At 46.5% G+C, this 12,182-nt stretch overlaps 1 protein-coding gene across 4 annotated transcripts; it reads left to right on the plus strand.

The window, feature by feature from the left end:
* Positions 1 to 1,723: 1,723 nt before the first annotated feature.
* On the plus strand, positions 1,724 to 11,876 carry ZDHHC4 (zinc finger DHHC-type palmitoyltransferase 4). 4 transcript variants are annotated; one of them, XM_054588946.1, is made up of 7 exons: positions 1,724 to 1,765; positions 3,233 to 3,356; positions 4,145 to 4,218; positions 4,713 to 4,891; positions 6,429 to 6,554; positions 7,723 to 7,967; positions 11,532 to 11,876. In XM_054588946.1, the coding sequence occupies exons 2-7, from the start codon at positions 3,240 to 3,242 to the stop codon at positions 11,820 to 11,822; spliced, it is 1,032 nt and encodes a 343-aa protein (XP_054444921.1). In that variant the 5' UTR covers positions 1,724 to 1,765; positions 3,233 to 3,239; the 3' UTR covers positions 11,823 to 11,876. The 4 variants fall into 4 exon arrangements, with proteins under 4 accessions (XP_054444921.1, XP_054442918.1, XP_054443592.1 ...); XM_054586943.1 differs by lacking the exon at positions 1,724 to 1,765 and adding an exon at positions 2,213 to 2,379; XM_054587617.1 differs by lacking the exon at positions 1,724 to 1,765 and adding an exon at positions 2,311 to 2,420.
* Positions 11,877 to 12,182: the final 306 nt, after the last annotated feature.

Consider the following 12,182-nt stretch of genomic DNA (forward strand, 5'->3'; position numbering starts at 1 on the left):
AGGAACAAAGCAAAATCAGTGCCAAACATGAGATGCCAGCTCAGACTGAGAAAGCAAGTGCCTCTAGAACATCTATAGAGATGGGAAATGAGAATGGTGGTTTCCAACCCGATTTTAAAGTTTGATCAATTGTGCAGTGTTCCAGGGACACTACATTGCTAGGACATGGATACTTAGGAACTTGTTTGGAGCTAGTTATTTAATAGATGGGATTGTTAGATATTTCTTTTGGCATAGGAGCTCTGCGAAAAAATGTCTAAGTCACCTAAGGGTGCTGTGAACAGAGAAAGTTTGGGAAGCTCTGCCTAGTGGTGGAGCCACAAGATGGGAAGAATCTGGGTGCTGTGTGATCACGTGGACATCCTGGAGCAGAACTGCCTGCCACCCCTGGACTTCCCACCTACTCTGGACTACTGCGTGTGAAAGGAATGAACTTCTTTCCCATGAAAGCCACTGGGGTCTGTTTCAGCGGTGCAGCAGGCAGCGTAGGGGTGCTGGGGAGGCCTCCCCAGTCCACTGTGGGGGTACCTGCACACAGTGCCTGTCCATGCTGATGGCCTCCCAAGTCTGTTTTATAAGAACATAGTACTGTTACTTTCATAAATTTTTAAAAATTAAAGGAAGTCAACCCGGCACAATATAACATAGGCAATCAAACCAAGATTTGGTTAGTCTCGAGTGAAATCATCCAGAAACAAGTGAACGTGGATAAAAATAAAATTCGGCATTTATAAGAAAAAAAAACTAAATCAAAATACTTAGTCTCCAGGTCAGAATTAAACAGCAGGGTGAAAAGTGAGCTGGGGACACTGACGAACCCAGCCCCCTGGGGATGCGATGAGGCTCCACCCAGAACCACTGTCTTCCCTGGTGACATTACATCTAACTTTTCTCCAATTCCGACTCTACAAGTTCATGAAGGCCTTGCACACAATGTATCGGCAGGTGTCCAGCTCGGTAAGTTTTTTCAAAAAGGAAAAAGCTTTGGCGGCAGGCAGCAAAGCCAGCCAGGAAAAGAAGTGTTTAAGGTCAGTGTTTGGAGATTAGACATTTCCCCTCAGAGGGAGGCAAGACCTGGCTCAGTGAGACAGGTTTTCAGAGGTACAAGAATAGACTGGTCTCAGCGGACTCAGAGGCTTTCGGAGCAAAGCAACGCCCTACGGGGGGCCTCTCAGGGCTATGTTTGGAAGCAGCCCTTCTCCCCCCAGGTTCAACGACCATTAAACAGCTTTCCTTCTTATCCTCCAGGTTTGTCAAGCAGCTGTCACTGCTCCCAGAGGCAGAATGTTCAGAGCTGTCCCGAGACAGCAGGAGCAAAGATCCCGGCGGTGCGGTGGGCAGAGATCAAAGCACACTGTCCGGCACGAAGACAAAGCGTGTGAGCCCTAAGGTGCCTGCCCAGGGCTGCCGGACCCCGCTCGGCTCCAGGCTGCTGGGAGGCTCGGCCGCTGCACAGCACCGGCGTCCTCGCCCGCCCCAGACCCAGGACAGTCGTCCTGTAAGTGTCCGGGCAATCGCGCTCTGAGGTCCGACCTCCCAGCGCCAGGTTCTACCACAGTCCCGAGGCGCCCAGTCGCACGGCCCGGGACATCGCCAAAAAAGCAGCACGGGAACGGCTCTGTCCACCCGCTGCCCGCGCCCGCACTTCCGCCGGAAGCTGGCCTGGCCGGAAGCGTCGCGCGTGACGTAACGAGCCCGACGGAAGTCTGGGGGCGCGGCCCGGAGGCGCCGGTGCGGCGCTCGGAGCCGGTGGTCGCCCTTGGAGGTAAGGCGTCCTCGACTGGGCACTCAGGGACCCCGACTGGCCCGGGGCTGCCCGTCTGTGCGTCGGACCGCCGCTCGCGCCTGTGTACGTGGGGCTGCAGCCACGTCCACCCCAACACAACCTTCCAGCCTTCTGCACCCCGCCCCCCTCAGGTGCCGCCCCCGGGGAAAGCTCCTTGCGGGGCCCACCTGCCGGGACCCTAGGCCGGAGAGTAACTTCGGGGGGACCCTTCTGGCAGGTCCCCGGCGCGGGCACCTCAGGGCTGGGTGTCCAAGGCTCCCAGCTTATTTCTTCCCAGTTAACTTTTTCTCAAGAAGTCTTATAACTCCGTTCACGCCGCGGGTTCGGAGCGTCCCCCGACTTCCAAGCTCTCCTCAGTGTACCCCTCCCCTGACTCCTATTACGCGAGTCGTCTTACGTGAGCGCTGGATTGGCCTGTCTTTGCAGCCAGAGTCAGCCGACGGGCGGAACCATGCCTCTTGCAGCCTTAGGTGTCACCTGTTGGTCCAGGCGCGAGCCTGTGCCCAAGAGGACATGCCGTTGGAGCTCCCTGTGAACGCTGGCAGGAGGAACGCCGGAGCTGCCTGCGAAAATTATCCGATAAAGAGAAATATGTAGGCTGGGGACCCTGAATCACCTCGTGAGAAATGCTGCTGTTTGTGTCCTGTGTCTTACCTCGTGAATAGTTCCCAGTTTGGTTACCTTTTTTTTTTCTTTTAAATATTGTATTTATTTATTTTTAGAGAGGGGGAAGAAGGGGATAAAGAGAGGGTGCGAAACATTGATGTGCAAGAGATACATGGATTGGTTGCCTCTCGCCCGCCCCCACCTGGGGACCTGGGCCATAGCCCAGGCCTGTGCCCTGGCTGGGAATCGAAGCAGTGACCTTTCGGTTCACAGGCTGGTGCTCAGTCCACTGAGCCACACCAGCCAGGGCTAGTTTGGTTCTCTTAGTTGGGAGTCTGGGCCAGAATCATACTTACTAAGGCCAAAAGTCACCATCTCTAGTGTCTTAGACAAGGCCTTTGCGCACACATCCCTTCTTAGACAGGACGCCTCCTCCTGGGCCCTTGACTGCCTGGAGGGGATGCTTGTTCCAACTGCATCATCAGCAAATTCTTCTGGCTACTTTCAGCGTGAATATCTGTGCGAGTATTTGTATGTATTATAGGAACTGAAAGAACGATTTGTTTCTTGGGGAGAGAAGGTGGATGCTTTTTGCATACTTTCCCCCACTGTATTGTGGAATTTGCAGATAGGAGATACTACAAAGCAGACCACACCGGTTTAACTGGGGACGTTTGAAGGCGGAAGAGCCCGGGATTCCCTGGGAGGCCTGATGAAGAGGCAGTGTGCTTAGTGGCTGATGAACTTTGTTTTGGGAACCACTTGGGGAGCTGATGCTTGAGAATATGAGCCATGGAACGAATCCCTCAATGTAGTCACATTCTTTCTGTTCCCTTGTAGCCCTAGGATGGACTTTCTGGTTCTCTTCTTGTTCTACTTGGCTTTAGTGCTGATTGGTGGCGTTATGATTTGCATTTGCTCGAGAACCCATTACCTGAAAGGCCTGGTCCTGAGAAGCACACAGGTAACAGCGACGCTTGGAGGCCACCGGATTTTAAATGTCACTAGTTCAAAAGGCTCACCAGTATTCCTGGCAGAACAAAAAAGAGCTGCCTTTTTTATTCATTTGTTCACATGTTCTTTCATTTATGGCAATTGTGGTGTATTCCAAAGTCTTTCTGTGTGTTTCCCCCCCCCTTATTGTTGACAGTAACCTTGCATTGATGCCTTGAGAAAAGGTGGCGTTCTTACGGCTGGCTGTGCTTCTCTGGGCTTGCCGCCTGTGACTGGGCGCGCACCTGAGCGGCGTCTGCCTGGAGGGGCCTGGGGGGGAGACGGGGGGGTGCAGGAGCGGAGAGCTGAGCGTTGGGCTGCCCACACTGCTCAGGGGTCAAAGTGAGCAAAACTGGGGCGAGCGGTCGTTGGGAAGGGCTTGGCTTGGGAGGGGCCTGGGCTGATGGCCAATGATCCAGAGGGGGACTTGGGACGGAGGATTGAACCCAGGGCAGGGAAGAGAGCGGCACTCGCAGCAGCATTAGCTGATCCATCCGCTCGGCTCACCTCCCTTGACTTGGAGACCCTGCCGTGGTGCCTCCTTTGAGTTCAGGGTGGAAAATGTAGGAGTTGGCTTCAAGGGAAGGCCGGCTGAGGGAAGTCATCCTCTTTATCCTCTTAAATCTCTTCTCTGCCCATTTTGCGAAGCACAATATCACCAGCATTGTCCGCTGAACATGAAGCGCTTAATATGGCGAGAGCTGGGGGGAAGTGGGAAGAATGAAAAAGATCGAATGCTTCTCTTTTCTTTTGTTTTAGGTATTTTCCTATATAATTCCAGAATGCCTTCAGAGAGCAGTGCTAAGGTTGCTCCACCATCTCTTTCACACACGGTATTTACATTTGAGTTTAAATATCTTCTTTTCTGTTTGGATTGTTAATTGTTACTGTTCTGTGGCTTTGGGAAGCTCCCTGTGTTGTCCAGCCTGGCCCAGAGGGGTGCAGCCAAGGATGGGGTGTCCTTTGCTTATAGATAATCTGCCTTTTCCTCTGGGGTTTAGACACATCTGCTTTTAAACAGCAGAATTTAGAGAGCGTGAAAATATTGGTATGAATTTCCATAAAAGGAAGTGTATTCTGATACTAAGATCTCGGTTCCCAAGACAGAAAAATAATAATAGGTAACATTTACTGAGAGCTTACTGTGTGCTAGGTCCCATGCTGGCACACAGTATGTGAAACTATGTTTTACATAGTTTCTTATGTAATTCTTACTGTCATCTCAAGCCCAAGGGAAGTAGTTGGCTCTTGGTTGACTTTCCTTAGTACGATATGACTTCTCCTTGGAGAGTCCTCAGGAACAAGCGATGTGCCTGTTTCTTTTCAGAAACTACACCTTCATTATCTTGCACCTCGCCTTGCAAGGAATGGTGTATGCTGAATATACCTGGGAAATAGTGGGCTACTGTCGAGACCTGGACTTCTCCTTATGTTACCTCCTGCTGCCTTACCTGCTGCTGATGGTAAACCTGGTGTTTTTCACTCTGAGTTGTGTGACCGACCCTGGTAAGTGCGGGCTCTTGGCAGAGAGAGCCAGCTCAGCTGTCGGTCTGACTGATAGAGCCGCAGACACGCAGTGGTCCTTCTAAGGACTTTGAAAAAGATTGGCTAGTTAGTTAGCATTTGCATAATCTTTCAGTTTTGAGTGTTTTCTAATTTTATTTTTCCTTCTTTGACCCATGAGTTATTTAGATCATTTGAAAATTTTCCATGTAAATTTTTTAGTTTAATTTTCTATTTTTATTTATTTTATTTTTTATTCTCACCTGAGGACATGCTTATTGATTTTTAGAGAGACGGAAAGGGAGGGAAAGAAGCTTCGATCAATTGCCTCCTGTATGTGTCCTGAACAAGGACTGAACCTGCAACCTAGGCATGTGCCCTGACTGGGAATTGAACCCATGACCTTTCAGTTTACAGGACGATGCTCTAACCAGTTGAGCCACACTGGCTAGGGCAAGTTTAATTTTTTGGTACTTTCACTTAATTGTGTTACATAGAGAGCTTATGATCTGAAGGATACTGTTTTTTAGGAAAATTTTATTGATATTTGCATTATGCCTGGGCATGTAGTTTTTGTAAATGGCCCATGTTCTTGGATACAGAGAATCATATAAGTTCATTACATCGAGTTTTTTAATTATGTTTGTATCTTTTATATTCATACTAATACTTTTGTTGAGAGGGTTATCTTATTCTGATAGAAGATTTAACGGATTTCCTTTTGTAAGTTTTTCCTCACATATTTTGAAACTAGTGTTTGTGTATGTGTGTATGTCTATTAGTCACACACATACACATAATTCTTATTAGATGCATTAAGTTTAGAATTGGTAGTATCTCTTCCTTAAACCTTTTTTCAAAGTATAATGAGCCTCTATCACTGGTAATTGCTTTCAAGGCTCTTTTGTCTAATATTAATATTATCACAGTATCTTTTTTGGATTGATATTTGCTTGTTTTTCCCCCCATTCTTGTAATTTTAACCTTTCCTGTCCTGGAAGTGTTAATTGTCCATCAACTGATGAATAGTTAAATAGAATGTGGTACGCCTCTTCAATGGACTATTGTTCGGCAAATAAAGAATGAAGTACTTAAACCTGCTACAACACAGCTGAACCTTGAAAATGTTATGTTAGTGAAAAGCCAGATACAAAAGGCCACATACTGTGGGATTCGGTTTATATAACGGTATCCGGAAACGGCAAACCCAGGGGGTAGGACGTATTGATTAGTGGCAGCTGGAGGTGAGGGTGGGGAGAGAGGTGGGTCCTGGCCGCTGGAGGGTTTCTTCTTCTGCAGAGACAAAGCATTTTAAGGTCCTGGCGGTGGCGGCCCAACTCCGTGAATGCACTGAAAACCGCGGACTCGTACAGCTTAAGGGGGCAAATTGATTGTTTGAATTGTATCTCAGTAAAGCAATGAAAAATTATAACATGAATTAAAATGTTAAATATAGCAGTTTTTCATTGTGTTGTGTCAGGACAGATTTTGTGAATATCCTCTATTACTTGAAACTGACATTTGTCCTTACTGTTTTCAGGTACCATAACAAAAGCCAACGAATTAGTACTTCTTCAAGTTTATGAATTTGATGAAGTCATGTTCCCAAAGAACGTGAGGTGCTCTACTTGTGATTTAAGGAAGCCAGCACGATCCAAGCACTGCAGTAAGTGCGGCCCCGGCGGCCCTGTCTCCTCTGCCTTCTCACAGCAGGCATGTGGGCATCGTCTGCCAGGGAATGTCACAGACATCGGGAAGCAGGGCCATTTGACCCCCAGACATGGGGCAGCCCCTGCTGGTAGAGGCCTGATGACGGTCTCTTTCAGGTGACTGGAGGTGCGGTCTTGTGTTCTTGCCTACTGGGCAGCCCTCCGCGTGGGGGTGTCAGCCCTTCTGTGGCCCCGTGGCCCCGTGGCCGAGCCTCCTGCCCAGGAGGTGCTTCTGCAGGAGGCTGTGCTCGCAGAGTCCCGTCCCGGCAGAGCCTGTCCTGGGGAGTCACAGCGTGCCAGGCTGGTGCTGTCCAGCAAAAGTATAGTGGGAGCCACGCACAAGGTTTTAAATTTTCTAGTAGCCTCATTACAAATGTAAAAAGAAATCAGTGAAATTAACTTCAATCATATAATTTATTCAACTCAACATATCTAAAATACTATTTTAACCTGTAATCAATATTTTAAAAAGCATTCATGGCATAGATTGTATTCTCATTATACTGAGTCTTGGAATCTGACGTATGTTCAGAGACGTGTTTCAGCACCTCTCATCCAGACACTAAGTTTTCATTGGAAACACTGGATCTGTATTTAGTTACCATAAAAGTTACAAGTGGAAGAGCAGGTTCACTTACCCAAGCCATTCCAGACATTCTTAAATGTTCTTCAGTAACTGAATCAGCACCAAAGTGTCATTTTCTGTAATATCTGCATCTACATTGACATGATGGTTTATCAGAAGAATTGATTTGCCTTTAAAGCAAAAGCATTAGTTTGAAACTGCCTAAGTTAAGTAAATTCACTCTTTTTTTCATCTCAGTATTATTCATGCTGAACTCAAAAGGAGTATTGCACAATCTGAAAAACAACTGTAAATTTATCAATGTCAACGGAACATTCTTTCAGTTGTCTCTCGTGGCCACATATCAAGTGCTCGTACCCACATGTGGCTGGGCTAGTGGCTGCGTTACTGGACAGTGCAGCCCTAAAAGCGTGGCGACCGCAGCTGCCACTTCCCCAGCCCCTGCCGCCAGCGGGCAGTTTGTAGGAATGCAGTAGGTGCGCCTGGTGTCGCTGTCTCACCAAGGACCGGCTCAGGGTTGTGGCCTCTCTCCTGTGCAGGTGTGTGTAACCGGTGTGTGCATCGTTTCGACCATCACTGTGTTTGGGTGAACAACTGCATTGGGGCCTGGAACACCAGGTACTTCCTCGTCTACCTCCTGACGTTGACCGCGTCCGCGGCCACCATAGCCATTGTGAGCACTGTGTTTCTGGTCCGGGTGGTGGTGTTGTCAGACTTGCACCTGGAGACTTACGTTGATGACCTTGGACACTCCCAGGTTATGGACACTGTCGTTCTTGTCCAGGTAATTATGTTGTGGGCTGTACGTTTCTAACTTCTGGTTTCAAAATTGGAAAAAGGCCATTTGTTTTCCCAGTAAAAACATGAAGCCATTCCTTTAAAAAAAAATTGACATATAGACCCTGGCTGGGTCACCCAGTTGGTTAGAGCATTGTCCCCGTGTGCCAGGGTTGCAGTTCTGATCCCCTTTAGGGCACATACGAGAATCAACCGTGAACGCCTTAGTAAGTGGAACAAGTTGATGTATGTTCCTTTCTCTGTTCCTCCCTCCCTCCCTCCCTCCCTTCCTCTCTCTCAGATCAATAAAAAAAATCCATCTATAATCTTTTAAAATTAGTAATTCGCATATCATAAAATTCACCCTTTTAAAGTATATAATTCATGGTGTTAGTATATGCAGAGCTGTGTAACCATCACCAGTAATTTCAGAATATTTCGTCACCCGAAAAAGAAACCCATACCGCTCACAGTCACTCCCCGCTGCATTCTCCCCCCAGTCACAGCCACCACTGATCTGCCGTCTGTCTCTATGGGTTTGCCCTTTCTGGACATTTTATGTAAATGGGATCATACAACGTGGCCTTCTGGACTCCCTTTCACTGAGCATAACGTTTTTAAGGTTTGTCCATGGGAGAGCATGAATCAGTACTTCATTTCTTGTTATGGCTGAAAAATATTCTGTTGTGCGGGTATGGCATATTTTATTCCATTCATCAGTTATGGGTGTTTTCACTTTTTGGTTAATTTTGAATAATGATACTATGGATATTTATGTACAAGTTTTTGTGTGGACATAAGTTTTTATTTCTCTTGAGTTATACCCAGGAGTGGAATTGCTGGGTCATGTGGTAACTCTGTTTGTAATCATTTGAGGAATTGCCAGACTGTTTTCCGAAGCAGTTGTACCACTTTACCTTCCACCAGCAGTTTGTGAGGGTTCCGGTTTCTCCGCGTCCTCACCAACATTTGTTATATTTCACTATAGTCGTCCTAGCTCTTACCTCCTTGAACCAGAGTTCACTTTATAGTTGAGCATCACATTGAACATGTCTTTTTAGTCTACACCAGTGCCCCCTCTTTTTTTAATGACATGGACATTTAGTATAGTTGCCTATTATTATAGAACATCCCATGTTCTAGATTTGTATGTTCCCTAATTGTGCCACCTCATCTTTATTTCCTGATATTAGTATAAACTGGAAGTTAGTTCTAGAGCTTTGATTAGATTCGGGTTAAATTTTTATTGGCAAAAATGCTTCCTGTGTAGAGCTGCGTGTCTCCTATTGCCTCCTGTCTGGTGGAACCCAGGGTCAGGGAAGCTTTTCGCGGATGCATTGAGGTGGTAGTCACCAGCTCTGTTGGCGAAGTGCGTTTTCCCCACGGCAATGGGCAATCTGTGTGTATGGTTTCAGTTTTGTATTTAGGACTTTATTTAAGATAGATTGCAAAAAATACAATTACTGGGTCAAAGATTATCAATACTTCAAAGTCTTTTGATCTAAACATCTATTGTCAAATTGCTTTTAAAATCCACTGCTGGGATGGGAAGGTATCTCTAGTTTGATAGGGAAACATCAAAAGTTTTTAAAAATTATATTTCTTTCATTACTTTTGATTACTTTCCTTGTTTTTCAGTTATTTGTATGTCTTCTTTTATGAATGGTGTTCTTTAACTGTTTGCCCTATTTGATATTAGAATAAGGTTGGTTTTTTAAAAGACTTTATTTATTTTAGAGAGATGGGAAGGGAGGGAGAAAGGGAGAGAAACATCGATGTGCGAGAGACACATTGATTGGTCGCCCCTTGCACATCCTCAGCCGGGACCTGGCCAGCAACCCAGGCCTGTGCCCTGACCAGTAACTAAGCCAGTGACATGTTGGTTTGCAGGCCAGTGCTCAGTACACTGAGCCACACCAGCCAGGACTAGAATAAGTTTTGATTTGAGTTCTTTACATAATAATGATAGTTCCTTCTTATTGTACTTGTTTTCTATTTGTGTATATTTTTATATAAAAAGTTTAAATATTCATCCTCAAATCTGCCTGTTTTCTTTGTAACTTTGTAACTTTAATTAGAAAGTCTTCCTATCAAGAGGGTTTGTTTTTTTTTTTTAAGATTTTATTTATTTTTTAGAGAGAGAGAGGAAGGGAGGGTCAATGGAAAGGTGAGAAATATCAATTGGTCACCTCTTGTACACACCCCAACTGGGGACTGAACCTGCAACCCAGGCATGTGCCCTGACTGGGAATCGAACCAGCGACCTTTCACTTTGTGGGGCGATGCCCAACCAACTGAGCCACACCAAGAACCCTATCAAGAGTTTTGATAATCATTTGCTTCTCTTTTTTTCATACTTTCAAAAATACTGAACTTTTATAATTCTTTATTTTGTTTATTATAAAAAATAACTTACAACAGTTCAGCCAGTCAGAGGTGTCTAAATGAAAAGGGTGGGGGGCTGGGAATAAGTCAAGGTGGTCAAAGGGCACAGACTCCCAGCCCGCTGACGGCGCCACGCTGGGGATGTGCCGCACAGCGTGCTGACTCTGCCGTGTTGTGCATTGGAAGGCTGCTACGAGCCTGGCTCTTAAAAGTTCTCACCACAAAGAAGGATTGTAGCTGTGAGGTGCTAGATATGTTAACTAACCTCATTGTGATAACCATTTCAGTATACACATTCGTTGTATTTTGCATTACTGTTGTGCACTTTAAACTTTCACAATGTTAATGTCAGTTTATATTGCAAAGGTGGGAGGAAGGAAAGAAAATTTAAAACATCATGAAAATAAAATGAGATGAAAACTCATACCCCTCCTCCCCAACACTTTCCATTCCCAGAGGCAGCTGTTTTGGTGTCTTGGTGTGTCTCTTTCAGGCTTTCTCCCTGTGTGTGTTCACATTGCCGTATGTGGCCATAGGGTCGTTTTTGTGTCTGCACCGGGAGAGCCCTTTTGTGATCCTTGCATCTTCTCTTTCTCACTGAGCAATACATCACCAACAGCTTTTCCAAATTAGTACATAGAAATTGACCTCATTTGAATGGCTCCTAATTATTCCATAGTTAAGACTGCCTAGGTTTTACTCTTCCTCATGGGTGGACATTTAACTTGCGTATTTTGGGAAGAGGAGTTAAAATCAGTGCCACTGTACAGTGAGGACACTTGTACCTGTATCTCTGTGGTCATTTTATTTTGAAAGAGAAATAGATCTCTTCTGTCCATCTGGACTGTATTTCACTGCACAAGCTAAGATCTGCATTTATTTCTTTGTTTATTTTATAAGGAGCTAACTGCATAGCACCATCTCCGGAGTGTCCTTTCCCTTTTCCTCCAGTGTACACACTGCGTTTATCCCATGTGAAACTCTGTGTACACTGGGGTATCTTCCTGGGCTGTCGGTCGGTGCTGTGTGTGGTTCCGATTTGTGTTCAGTGGGTCAGATGTGCGTGCAGGTGGGTGAGCAGGAGCGGCTCTTACGGTGTCGCAGGCAAGACCAGGGCTGGTGGGTGCTGATCCTTATTCACGTTAGAGCCCGGCTGCCTAATCTGCTGCTTCTTCTCTGTCCCCAGTACCTGTTCCTGACCTTCCCAAGGATTGTCTTCTTGCTGGGCTTTGTCTTGGTGCTGAGCTTCCTCCTGGGAGGCCTTCTGTGCTTTACTCTCTACCTGGCCGCCACCAACCAGACTACGAACGAGTGGTACAGAGGTGACCGGGCCCGGCACCAGCGTTGCTCCCGTGCGGCGGGGGCCCCGTCAGCAGAGCCCGAGGTCTACCAGAACATGCACTCCCACGGGCTTTGGAGCAACCTGGGAGAGATCTTTGTACCTGCTGCTGCACAGGATGAGAAAAAGAAGAAATGAGGACAGGAAGAGTGTTACTGCCTTTTAAATATAGTGTACATATATTTATGCATATGGATACTTTCTAAGCAATGTTTTTGTTTTTGTTTTCTGTTCTGTGTTTATAAATTGGTGTTCAGTGGTTAAGGAAGGGAAGTGAAGAGTGGGGTTCACCCTAATAGAAATCTCCCTTGCACATCTTCTGTTTACTCAGCCGTTGGAATGGAGCTTCTCTGAAGTCTGGTGACTTGTTAAAGGTTCCAGCTGACCTTGGTCTCCCGCTCTAGACTGATCTGCTGGACAGGGAGGGGCCTCATGGCTGTGTCCCCTGGTGTGCAAGAGGGTCTCAGCACCTTGGAGTTGTGCCTAGCTGTGACTTCT

Source organism: Pteronotus mesoamericanus, unplaced genomic scaffold, assembly GCF_021234165.1.
Source record: "Pteronotus mesoamericanus isolate MK-2021 breed Mesoamerican mustached bat unplaced genomic scaffold, CSHL_Meso_final contig_1, whole genome shotgun sequence".
Taxonomy (NCBI): domain Eukaryota; kingdom Metazoa; phylum Chordata; class Mammalia; order Chiroptera; family Mormoopidae; genus Pteronotus; species Pteronotus mesoamericanus.